The following is a 13,103-nucleotide window of genomic DNA, read 5'->3' as shown; positions in this document are numbered from 1 at the left end:
CCCAGCCCTGAAGTCATCGCCATCCAAGAAGGGCCGTGGTGCCTTGTTGGCAGTCAAGCCCCTGGGGCCCACAGCTGCCTTCTCAGCCAGCCAGATCCCCAGTGAGCGGGAGGACACACAGTATGACCTGCGGGGGGCCCGCAGCTACCCCACGTTGGAGGATGAAGGTGACTGGGCAATGGGAGTGGTGCACTTGGGACAGGAGAAATGAGGGGACTGCTGAGGAAAAACACCATCCCTGGGGGACTAGTGGGAGTGGGGTGCAGGGAGCAACATTATCAGTGTAGTGTGAAGAACGGGACCTCTGAAGCTGGGCCAAGCCTGGATGGGAGCAGCCTGGGTCACAGTCACCCCCCTAGGGAGTGGGAGCAGCTGAGACCAGCCCCAGGAAGAGTTGCAGGGAGAACTGAGCATAGAAGCACCACATGGGAAGGAGACAGCTTCCTCTCACGTCACTAGTGGTGCACAGTGGATGAAGTGGTTGGTGGGGTTGGGCCTGATGTTCTGGAGGTCCCTTCAAGCAACTAGGATCAGAGTCCAGGCAGGGAGGGGCAGGGGGGACAGCATCAAGGAAGAGAGAAACTGCATATCTAAAGGTCCTGGGGCAGGACTGTGCCTGGTGTGTTGAAGGAACAGCAAGGAAGCCATGTGGCTGGAGCAGAGTGAGCGAGGGAGAGAGGGAGGAGGTGAAGACAGGGAGGGGAAAAGGACAGGTGGAGCAGGACTACTGGGAGGCAGTCTGGATTTTAGTTTGAGAGCAGCAGGACTCTACTGGAATCCCTTGTGCTAAGGGGAACAATGTGGGTGACCAGTAGCACCTGCAGTAGAGCCCGGAGCCTGGGGGCCCTCTCACTCCCACAGGTACCCACTATGCCCTCCCTGCAGGTCGGCCCGACCTCCTGCCCTGCACTCCACCTTCTTTTGAGGAGGCCACCACTGCATCTATCGCCACAACCCTGTCCTCCACATCCCTCTCCATCCCAGAGCGGTCCCCCTCAGAGACATCAGAGCAGCCAAGGTACAGGTGAGCAGAAGGGGGCATCTCCCTGGAGCAGAGCTCAGGGGTAGGGCTGTATTCCCAAGAGGAGGGGCCAGGGCGGGGCCGGGGTGGGGTGGGGCAGGCAGGGTGGCCTCCCCACTTGTTCCATCTATTCCACCTGTTTCTGTTCTCTCGAAAGGCGGCGCACACAGTCCTCTGGACAGGATGGCCGGTGAGATGAGACCCCAGCCCTCTCCTCTCCAGTCTTCTCTCTAGTTCCCATTGTCTCCCCAGCTCCTCCCTCTTTCCCCCCTATCCCCCCTTTTCTCCCTCCCCTCCCCTTCTGCATTGCTATCCCCTCCGCATTTCCACCCAGAGCCCCTCTTTCCTGGGCATAGATTATGGCAACAATCAATCTTCAGGCTCTAGAACCACACAGAATCCCAAGTCACTTGTGTTTCTCTTCCACCTGGGGACCCCCCCTTCCCCTGTATCTGTTGATCCTTTCTTTTTCTTTTTTATTCTAGGAGATATAAAAGGGAACATAGTGAAATGCCTGTCCCTGCCCCATGCTCAGCCCCTTCCCTGGGAGCACCCCCTGGGTGGAATTTTTTGACTCTGAAGATATTTTATGAACATACAAACAAACATACACTCTGGCTTGTATTTCCCTTTTGTTTTGACACGAGCTATGGCTCTGTATCCCCTGTCTCTTACTTTGTCACTTTCCAGATGAAGGTTGCTGTTGTGAGCCTTTGCTGGTTCTCTTCCTTTTAACAGGCTGTTCCTTGGGGGACACTTGGGTTGTTTCCAGTTGTTTGATCTTGTCACGTGACTATACTGAATAGGGGTAGCTCTCCAGAATTAGTTCTGGGGGGGATAATTCCTGCCAGTTCAGAAGAAAGTCATGGTATAAAGCATATTTGGTTAAAAGTACATGTCCCTCTTCCAGCTGCCTGCTGGCTGCCAAAAGGTTATGACTGATCTACACCAGGGACATCAACTTCTGGGCACCCAAACCACCCCACCCCTAGTTCAGGCCCCTGGCTTGTGCCCAGCCACACCAGGAATGGGGGCAGAATCCAGGTTGCCACTCACTCATTATGCCCCTGCTGGTGCCAGAGTCCCAGAACCCCCAGGTGGACAGTCGGTTGCCAGAAGACCAGGCCCGAGCTGGGCCAGCCTGGGATGCTGATTAGGTGGTGCCCAGAGATAGCACCTCAGCCCCCCATGGGACTGAACTTAGCACCTGCCCAGAGGAGTTCAGCAGGAGTTCCTGGAAAGTGGAGGTGGGATGAGGAGGGAAATTGAGCATGGCATCCCATTGCCTCCAGGCCTCAGGAGGAAGCACACGTGGAGGAGGACCTGCAGCAGATCACGGTGCAGGTGGAGCCCACATGCAGCGTGGAGATAGTGGTCCCCAAGGAGGAGGAAGAGAGGTGAGTGATCATCGGGTCCATGCAGTCAGTTCGTGCTTTCTGGTTGCCTGCTTCCTATGCTCAACTTCTGCCCCATCCCATTAGCTGAGCATGGTCATGTGGCCAGCTGGCAGCAAGGCAGGCTGGGAAATGTAGTCTAAAATCCTGGAAGCAGAGACATGGGAATGGAGCTTCAGGCATTGGGGTATTGGAGACCATAGATTTCACTCACAGAGCTGCAAGTAGTGTGTCAGCCCAGGGATTGTACCTCATTGGTGATCTGTGGTTCCTTTTCCCCTCCCTGCCCTCACTCTTGCCTGAGCTTATAAGACGGCGACTAGCCAGTTTCTTCAAAGGACCACTTTTGGACTTAGTCACCCTTTCTGTTATCATGTTTTATTCTTGTTTCATGCACTTGAACTTATCAGTTATTTCTTCCTTCTAACTTCTGGTTTGTTTTCTCACTTGTTTCTTCTTCTCAAGCATAGATTTAGTGCTTAAGTTCCTTTTTTCTTTCTTTAATAAGAGATACTTAAGGCTATGAATTTTCCTCTTGAGTACTGCTTTTGCTGTGTCCTATGTGTTTTGACATGAAGCAGTTCTCTTTTTATACTGGCTCATTATTGGATAGTTTTTTATTTCCCTTTTGATGTCCTCTTTGATCCAAGGCAGTGAGGCTTTCAGCCATCTGGGCATGGTCCTGCATTCTGAGGACACTGGGCCGTATCTGGGAACATCTGTGGTTGTCACAACTCGGGGTGCTCAGCATTGATTGGGTGGGGGCCAGAGATGCCACCCAACACCCAGAGCACCCAGGACGGCCCCACAGAGAATGACCCAGCCCTGGTATCAGTAGTGTCCAGGCGGAAAGACCCTGGCTAAGGTTTATTTAGGAGTGTCTCTCCACTTCTGGGTACCTAAGCATTTTTATACCCTTTTAGTTTTTATCTCTAATTGTACTAGGTTTTGAATTGAAGAAAGTGGCCTAAAAAAAGAAATCTATGCCATTTTTTAAACAGATTAAAGTCTTTATGGCCAAGGACAACATTAATTTTTTGAGGGTTTTTTTTGTTTTTGTTTTTTTGTTTTTTTTGAATGTCCATGGACATATGGGAGAAATGTGTGTTTTCTGTCAGGGGATGGAAAGTTCTCTATGAATCTGTTCTGTCCAAGGTATTGATTACTGTCATTCAATTTCTTTATGTCCTAACTTATTTCTAGTCTGTTTTGTCTATTCTATAATTTAGAATTTCTGTTCTATTTCAAGAGACCTTTCTTAGGATTTACAGCATACATTCCCAGGCTGCACTTTGCCATTAATTGTTTATTGTACACAAACATGCATGCACACACATGTTTCTACCATTTTGCTTTTCTTCTGTTAACTGAAGTCTTGCAGTATAAGGTATCATTCAGTCTTTGCTCAGAAAAACATGACTGAAGAACAACTTCTCTGCAGTTAGGGGTGCTCTGTCACCTCAGAGCTTGTCATCTTATTTGTGAGATGAAAATTATGCAGCGGTCACATAGCCACCAGCCAAGGCCTGGCCATGATCCTCACTATCTCTCTGTCTTAGTCTCCTCACTTGTAACACAAGACAGCAGTACCCCTCCTTGAGGGCTTTTCAGTGGATTCATTCACACAAGACTCTTGAGCGGGCCTGGCACATAGTAAGTGCTCAGTTCTGTGTGTTCTGTGTGTTTATAGATGAGGAACTCAGAGGCTCAGAGAAGAGAAGTAAGGCTTCGGGGTTGCACAGCGAGTGAGTGGCAAGGCCAGGATAGTGTGTATGCCTAAGTTGGGAGAGGGGTCCAGGTGGGCCAGTTATTACCTGGGCCACAGTAGAATCGGGGGTGTTTAGTTTTATTTGGCTTCCTGAGACTTTTGTCTCTGTGGCGACATACTGATGAGAGAGGAGGGGGCAGGCAGGTGGGAGGGGGGCCTAGGAAAGGCTGGTGCTGCTGAGAGCCTGGCCCCAGGACTCCCGTGTCCTTCCCTGTCCCCAGGGTGGAAGCTTCCCCAGCCTGTGCCTCTGCTGTGGCTGTTGAAGTAGAAACCGCCAGCCAGGCCTCAGAGCCCGCCAGCCAGGCCTCGGATGAGGAGGACGCACCCGCCACTGATATCTACTTTGTAAGTCCTCCAGAGGCTCTCCCATCACTGGACCCTTGACCTAACATGTGCTCTGGTGCGCACATGCACTTACATTCCCACACACATTGATCGACACATGTTGCACATGATATCACATCTGCATGCATGTGTCTATACACATGCACATGTACACGTGCCCACATGTACACATTTCCACGTTTGCACCAATTCACAGACACATGGACATGCTCGCACACCTGAAATGCTCTTGCACACCCACTGGCACACTCAATATGCTCTTACATACCTAAAGACACTCACATGGTATGCTCTTGATCACATGCACACTCACATGGTATGTGAGGACCTGCCTGGTGTCACCCAGGCCAGGCCATTCCAAGACCAGGAATCTGCCCTGGACCCTCCTCCCCAGAACTGTGACCACTGCCTGGCATGAGCCAAGGCCCATCTGTGCCACCCCGTCCCCCAGGGAATCATCTGAATCATGCTCTCATTCCCGACCTCTGGGTCCTCCTTGGTCTGTGCAGAGCTGGCTGAGGTGGACTGGAAATGCTATGGATCTTCTCCCACTGGGTGGTGGTGCAGCCAGGTGGGCTCCATCCTTAAAGGGGCAGGTGGGCCTCATGCTGTCAACTTTACTGGCCAAGGACATGCAGCTGGCTGCTCCTGGACAAGGTGGGATTTGTCCGAACAAGAAGGGGCCCTGTCCTGAGGACCGGAGCCTCCCTCCCAAAGCTGGGGGTCACCTTCCCCCCCTTGCATCTCCTGCAGGCAGACAGATTAGATGAGCCAGTAGCCTGGGTGAGGTAGGTGCTGGGTGGCCAAGGAACCTACCAAGTCTAGTCCACTGGCAACTGACAGTGGGCCAGGGGCCAGATGGCCCCAGTTGCAATGGGGACACTGCAGCCCAGCCATCTGCCCTCTTCCTAGACTTTCATTTTCATCTCTGCCCCCCAGGGAAGGTGAACTGGGGGCTGCTCACTGCCTTGGTCCTGGTGCCTGGCGTCCAAACCTCCTGGCGTCCAAACCTCCAGGCCTCAGGGCAGTGTGGGTGAGCCTGGCCCTCTACTGCCATCGCTGCTTCATAAAGACCAGCACCCTGCTCCCCCCAAGCCCATGCTTCTGAGTCACAGGGCTCCTACCAGGAACAGCAGTGGGCACACCGTATGTGTCCTCCCTACCTGCCATCATCTCCCCATCTGTGGGGGTTTGATTTATGTTCCGTTCTCTCAAATCATGGTGTGAGGTGGCCAGGATGTGTCCTGTGAGTGGATGGCTGGGCCATAAGGGCAACAGAGAAGGTTGAGGCCACAGTGTGACCCTGACACCCTCAGACCTCCTACCGCTTTGCCATCGGCTCTCCTACCCGCTCCCAGCACCCTCCCCACCTGATCTTCCTGACCTCAGCGGGATTCCTCATTCCTGTCCCCTCATCCTGTCCTCTCTTTGCCTCCTCCGCCCGCCTGGCCCACCCAGTTCACGGATGGGAGGTACTGGATTTACTCTCCCCGGCATCACCGACTGCGGGCCATGACGCTGAGCTCCTCGGGGACTGTAAGTGACCACAGCAGGCCTCCAGGAAGCCCAGTTCCTATCCCGCTTCCTGGGGCAGCCGGGAGCCCTAGGGCCTGGCCATCCCTCTTCCTCTGAGAAGGGACCTGGGGGAAATAATCATGGCAGCTGTGCAGGGTACCCTGCTGTGTGTGTCCTGCAGGGATGTCACTTAATCCCCTATGAGGTAAGCATCAGTGGCCAGCAGGCACACGGCTGGTGCTCAGCAGGCCTGGTCATGGCGGAGTCTACATTTGACTCACAGCCTCAGGCCACCTTTGCCCCTTCCCAGCCTTTCCAAGCAAGGAACAAGTCGGGTGAACACTTCTCATTTGTTCAGACCTTGCTGCTCACAGCTCCGCAATGTGCATCTGCTCCTCTGATAGGGATAGTCACATAGGTCAGTGAGGGACTGCAAAGCTGGGCTCTTAGCTGCAGGAGAGAGGAGCTGTTAACTTCATACCCATTTCACAGATGGAGAAACCAAGGCCTCGGCTCCATAGGGAGCCCACGAGAGCACACAGACTCCCAAGTAGCCCCTGAATATAGTAGACACCCATCCATCCAGTGTGCTTGGGATGCTACATGGGTGTCATGCAGTAGTGGCCTTATCTGTCCTATTATTGTCATTATGAGCAATAAATGAAGGGCCCAGAGAGGCCAAGTTACCTGCCCGGAGCTACACTGTGCAAACTGGTGGAACAGGGTCAAGAACTGGAGCGAGAGTTTCTGTTTTTGAGAGAAAGCCCCTCAGAGGCTCGTACCACAGCCCCAACAGCAAACCCCTCTTCCCATCACTGCATGTCAAGACCACTTCCCCAGTCCCTCCCACAACACTTTGTCCTCCCAAGATGGGGATGCCATACCCCAAAGGTGATTCACGATCCGACAGCTGGGGACATACAGCAGCCCTCAAGGGCCTCCTGGGGGGAGCAGTTTGCAAAGGCACCTGGAGGGGCATGATCTGGACTTTGAAAGATACATGGGGTCTGGAGAGGAAGAGGAAAAGTTGTCTTGGCAGGGGGTGCCACAGAAGCAGAAGCAAGGGGGCTGGATGGGAGGAGAAGAAGGCTGGGTGAGTGGCAGGAGGGACCCTCAGACCTGCAGGGAGGATGTGCCCTTGGCCTGACTGTAATGGGATCATGCTCAGTTTCTTGGTCCCTCCCTCCCCTAGACCCAGCTCTCCAGAGTGTCCAGTGGGACCCTCTTTGACCAAGTTCTGAGCCCCAGCAGGGCAGCTGCCGCAGCGTCGAGCTCTCCTGCAGCTTCTCTGTACTAGGCACTGGGCACGAGTGGCCCCAGACGGCCTGGCCAGCCTGGCCCTGGCCTCCAGGCTGCCAGTGGGGCAGGGGAGGTGGAACGAGCTGCTGCTGGTGGGTAGGGGCTTTTATTGTGCCATAACCATCTGAGCAGGGCGTAGGGTGGCACCTGCCCTGCTGCCCCATGTTTCTCTGTGCCTGTCCACAGATGGACACAGGCCTCTCAAGGAATGAGGCGCATGGTGCCCACACGAGCATAGGGTTCTGGCCTGTGAGAGCAGGAGTCATGGTGAGAGCTGAGGAAGGGTGGCAGTTAGTAGGCACCGAGGTTGGGAGAAGCAGCAGGTGGGCTCTGAGGGACAATCAGTGCAGGAGGGGCAGGTCTGGGGGCTTATTGGTTGTGGCCGTGGTAGGTTTAGGGGCCCTGGGACAGCCAGGTGGACATGGCCAGGGTAGGTGTGTACTCAGGTCTGGTGCTCACAACAGAGGCTTCAGGGAGGGTAGAGATCCTCAAGCCGCAGGGCATCGAAGTCCAGGGATGGGAGGCTCCTGGGAGAGAGGAGGACAAAAAAAGACAGGTGGGAAGAACCCTGAGGAGGCCTCCAGGGCCCAGAGAGGTTCTTGAGATGGGAGCAGACTGGCAGGAAAGCGTGCCTACCGCCAACCTTATGACAGAATGGGGCGCCCCCTCCGCATGTACAGCTGGAAGAACACCATTTCTCCCCACCACCCTGTACCTCCAAGCGCTCCCAGAACCCACGTGACAGGTTGGATCTGAGGATGGGGTGCTGCTGGGCTAGGACAAAGGTGCAGGTGCCATGGGTGGGCAGAGGAGGAGAGAGGACAGCAGCGTACACCCAGCCCCTGCCACTCCTCCTACCCGTCCTGCTGTGCCGGGCCGCCCTGACTGCACTCACTGCTTCCTGCTGCCCGCCCTGCCTGCTCCGGCCACTCAGCCCTGGCCCTGCCCATCTCTAGGGCCATCCAGGTTTGGGGGCAGGTCCCCATTAGGGAAGGGGCAGCCAGGGGCTGAGCTGCCCTCTTGTCCTGCGTTGGGGGTCCGCCTCTTTTATTTCTGTTTCTTCCTTCCTCCCTCTCACCTCTCTCGTGCCTCCTCACACCCTGCTCTTCTTCACCCCTCCTGCACGTGCCGCCTGCCTGCCCTCCAGCCCACCGATGAGAGGAGCTGGGTGTACTCCCCACTCCACTATAGCGCACAGGCCCACTCAGCCTCCGACGGCGAGAGCGACACAGTAAGTGTGCCCACAGTCCTCTAGCCTGGCCTACTTGGGGCCGAGAGCATAGACCCCAGATGCCCCAAGGACAGATGGGGAAACTGAGGTCTGGGGTGGGAGGGGCAGGCCTGGGCTCTTACTGTGTGGTGGCCCGTGGGGTAAGTATCTTGGGGCTGCTGTCTGGCCCTCATGGCATGTGGGGTCCCTGGCCTGGGGCATTAACAGTGGGGCCAGGCTCCATCCTGGGAGGCCCAGGGAGTTGGGGGTGGGGGGGTGCAGCCCTGGTCCATCTAACCCTCACCTGCCTCTCTTGCCTTCTGCAGTAATTTCTATGCAGTCACCAAGCCATAGGAATGGTGCACACACTCGGCTAGCCCAGCTTGGCCCAGAGCACAGGAGATGCCACCTGGCTGCCACCGGATCTCACTCGCCCACGTCCTCCCCTTGGCGACAGTCACTGATGCTCCGGGTTGCAAAGCGGTTGCCCCCGGCTCCGTCAGCTACCTACGTCTGTAATACTGTGAACCTTCCTGAATTTCCAATCATGTATTTATTTTGGATCCTTACTCTTTGCACAGAGATGGCAGCACATGAGTGACTTTTTGGAAAAAGAAAAAAAAAGTGGAAAAAGAAGAAACTCCATTCTAAGCACTTTTTTAGTTCTTTGCAATGCTTGCATGTGTCTTGCTGAGGGAACAGTCCCATCAGCTGAAAATCTCTCTTGAGTTTCCGCAGGCACCGCCCTGCTCCACCTTTATCATGGATGGGGCACCTCGGAGGGAAGAGCCGCCAGATCCCCACTGCTTCCCAGGGCACCTCTGGAGGCCACCCACTCATGCCCAGCAGCTGCTCTCGGCTCAGGTTCATGGGCCAGGAGCTGGACATCTGCCCTTGGGGGAGGCCGACTCACCACCCTGCTGAACCCTCAGTCTCAGCATCTGTTTCCCACCACGCCCTCCTCCCAGGAGACTTGGGGGCAGAAATAGCCAGGCAGTAACTGAATGCAGATTCACAGCTGCCCCTCTCGGTGGAGCTTAGGGCAGTGGACGTCTCTCTCATCCATATGGACTGCTCAGTGTCTGGAAGATAGGCCCCAAGTGATGGGAGACAGCCTTTCAAAGCAGGCTTTCCAAAACGTCTGACTGAGAGGAAGCAACCGGGCCCTTAGCCACAGGACTCCCAGAGCTCGTGTCCTGGTGCAGGGACCCTCCCTGTGGGCAGGCACAGGGCCCAGAGGGCCAGACTCTCCAGCAAGAGCTCCCCCTCACTGGGGTGCGAAGCCTCTTTCATTTTTAAATGATGATGATGCTTGTGCTGATTAAAAGATAGGGGACGAAATTCTTCATGAAGAACACTAAGTTTTTTGTTTTTTGTCATCTTCAGCAGAGGCAGCCATTCCTGGGCCCAGCGCTCCAGTGTGTGGCTGCCAGGTTACCCTGCTATGTCCAGAGAGGGCCACTGGAGCCAACAGCTTTGTAGGGTCTCTCCAGCCTTCACCTAGACACATTCTCACCTCCTGAGGTGAAGTATCAGTGATGGCCGTCCCCTCTCCACTCTGCAGACCCCCAGCAACTCAGTCCCACATGGGAAGAGCTGGGAACCGGCTCAGATCAAAGCCACACCTTTTGGAAGAATTTCTCCTCAGCACCTGCCTCCCTGGTGGGGTCTGAGACAGGCAGACAACCCCCGAATCCAGAAATTGATTTTTTTTAATCCTTGCAAGCTACGTACACTGTTGCTCCTTCCTGCTATGCAGGTCCCTCACCCCACCTCAGATGGTCTGCTGGAGGGAACCTGTTGGTCTGGCTGCTGTCTGCTCTTCTCTGGAGAACCTGGCTGTACCCCGAGGGCTCTCCTCTCACTGTCAGCATGGGAGCAGCACCCCAGCTCTGAGCAGGGCCATGGGGGACACTCCATGCAGCCTGGGGAAGGGGACCCTCAGAGGACCTATCAGAAGAAGCTTGCAGTTGACCCAAACAAGAAGCAAAACAACATTTTCTCCCTCCTACCCAAGGAGCACCCTTACCTGGATTTCAGACCAACACCTGTCTGCAGACACCCTGGCCACATGGCACAGGTTACCAGTCTGTCCCTGACCAGTCCCACCAAGAGGGAAGGCAGGCTGAGGAGGCAGAGCTCTGAAGGTGCATCTCAGACCTGGAAGGCTTAACAGAGACTGCTGTGTCACCCAAACACCAACATGAGAGTCCCTACCCAGGCCCCCAGAGACTGTGCCCCGAAGACATCCTGAGCCCTGGTGGCAATGACCAGCGCAGCAGGCACAATCCTGGAGCAGTGGGCTCTTCTGCATTCAGGGCATCCTTGGCCAGGGTATCTGGAGCTATAGGATCAAGGAGGGGAGCTGCTTGCATGGCCCCATCAGGTCCCCAGTCCCTGCTGGGCCCCTTGGGCTTTCCTGAGTGAATCACAGGACAAATGTGCTGGTTGGATGCTGACTCATAGGAGTAATTTGCAAACCTCCTGGATATGACATTTTTATTTTCTTGTTAAGTCAGGAAGACCCCTTTGGAGACCCATATTGTGTTGTATTCTTTGTCCCAGGACTGGGTAGGGGAGCAGGAAGGCAAGACCTTATTTATAACTGTAGTGAACTCATGGCCTTCCTCAGATCCCTGACCAGGAAGGCTCTGGACCCACCCAACAGTCATCCCACCCCAACTCCACCTCCCCTCCTCCACAAGACGGAAATCTGTAAATTGCCCCATTTCCTTCCTGGCTCATCTCTGATGGCCACTGTCGCTGAGAATATGAGCAGCGTTTGATTTGCTGTACTGTAAAAATGAAAGGCATTTCTTGAGGCTGACAAGGCAGAACCTTCTGTGAGTCCCCTGCCAGCCTCCTCTCAACCCCTTTGCCTCCACCACCTGGCTCAGTGCAATACTCCCATCCCTGATGGGGTCTCTTGCCATGGTACTGTCGCTGCAGCCCCTCAGTCCCCATCCCAACCTTGTTTTTATGGCTGAACTGATTTTGAAACACAACGTAACTGCAAACCTTGTGTGTCTTAATTCTCACCGGGGCTTCCCAGTGCTCAGCCCCTGGTCTGGTATGTGACAATCCAGAACGCAGCCTCCTGTGGGTGCCTCTGTAACCTTGCAGCCACTGCTGGCCCTGATAACACTGGTATGCAGCCCCAGACCCCATCCCTGCCACCCCTTCCTCTTTTTATGTTGAAAGATCTCTAATAAATTGGGTAATAAGCATCTACTGCCTCTTTGCCTCTTTGCATTCCTGTGGTCTGGTTAGGAGTTTGAGGACTGGCTGTGAATAAGAACAAAAAGAAACACTCAAAAATTTAAAATAGCAACAGGACCCAAATGTCTAAATTGCCTTAATAGCTAGCTGTGGCCTCCTGGGTTCCAGATCAGCTCAAAAAACTTTTTAAAGCTTCTGACATCAGTGCAGTCCAGCTCAAAGGAACAAACACTCCCCAAAGTTTATATTCATTCTGCCAGAATGGCTCATATTGAGTAATGCATGGACCCCATTTAAGGGGAAAGTATTTGTCCCAGACTCCTGGTTTAAGAACTGAGCTGAAAGTCATATCCTGTCTGTAAGCAAGCCCTTGGAAACCCAGTTATAATCATAGATTCAGACGCAGGATGGCTCTGCTCATGTATAAACTAGACATGCAGATGATCTGGAAGGTGCTTTCCTTACATTCAGAATTAGAAGTCAGATACTCTCATGGATGCATCTGCATTTTGAAGTTCTTGGGGCCACGCCCCCCTCACGTTTTGGACCATCCCATCAGCAGTACAACCCACATCCTATGACCAGCAGGGTTGTCATCAGGGTGGGGGAAGATGGTCTTCTGTTGTTTCCTTTGAAAGACTCATGCTGCACCACCACCCCATCCAGCACTTTGGTACCGAGCAGAAGCAGAGCATACAAAGCCAGCAGTTGGGGTGGTATTATGAAGCTATATTTTAATGTAAAGGTTTAGGCCCTGGCCGGGTAGCTCAGTTGGTTAGAACATCATCATTCTGATATGCCAAGGTTGCAGGTTCAATTCCCAGTCAGGGCACATACAAGAAGAAATTAATGAATGCCTCAGGAAATGGAACAACAAATTAATGTCTCTCCTCCCCTTCCTCTCTAAAAATCAAATCAAATAAAATTATTTTTAAAAAGGTAAAAGTTTAAGGAATTAGCTTAAAACAATAAGTACCATCCTCTGGTGTGCTAGGAGAGCTCGGAGCAGGTCTTTAGGATCCTCCAGATCTGCAGGCCTCCTGTCCTGTCCCTTGTGGTCTATCCTCCCCAGCAGCCCCAGGGGGACTTCCCTAACAGCCATTACGACGTTTATTCCTCCCATAGAACAAAGCTGTTCAATTGCAGGTACCTCTGTGGGGTCGAGGAACAAGTGTTAAGGTGACTTTCCCTCTGAGTCTCTCCCCAACTATAGAATGGGTTGACAGGAAACTAAGGGAGTCATCCAAGATTATTTTTTTACTTAATCCCTGAAATACATAGGTATTCATTGGCGGATGGTAGACCGTGGTAGTCTCACAGAAGGTCAGCGTA

At 53.7% G+C, this 13,103-nt stretch overlaps 1 protein-coding gene across 1 annotated transcript in view; it reads left to right on the top strand.

The window, feature by feature from the left end:
* PIP5K1C (phosphatidylinositol-4-phosphate 5-kinase type 1 gamma) overlaps positions 1-11,779 on the top strand; it is a 52,638-nt gene extending 40,859 nt beyond the window's left edge. The window contains exons 12-19 of the mRNA XM_090289314.1: positions 6-167; positions 886-1,024; positions 1,179-1,211; positions 2,314-2,418; positions 4,405-4,528; positions 5,987-6,064; positions 8,490-8,573; positions 8,879-11,779. Of these exons, the coding sequence (XP_090145440.1) occupies positions 6-167; positions 886-1,024; positions 1,179-1,211; positions 2,314-2,418; positions 4,405-4,528; positions 5,987-6,064; positions 8,490-8,573; positions 8,879-8,881 (728 nt within the window). The 3' untranslated portion in view covers positions 8,882-11,779. The remainder of the gene's footprint in view (positions 1-5; positions 168-885; positions 1,025-1,178; positions 1,212-2,313; positions 2,419-4,404; positions 4,529-5,986; positions 6,065-8,489; positions 8,574-8,878) is intronic.
* The last annotated feature ends 1,324 nt before the right edge of the window (positions 11,780-13,103 follow it).

The sequence above is a fragment of the Furipterus horrens genome, unplaced genomic scaffold (assembly GCF_987537825.1).
Source record: "Furipterus horrens unplaced genomic scaffold, mFurHor1.1.pri manual_scaffold_10, whole genome shotgun sequence".
NCBI lineage: Eukaryota > Metazoa > Chordata > Mammalia > Chiroptera > Furipteridae > Furipterus > Furipterus horrens.
The sequence above is the reverse complement of the archived record's forward strand: the minus strand, read 5'-3'. Positions and strand labels throughout refer to the sequence as shown.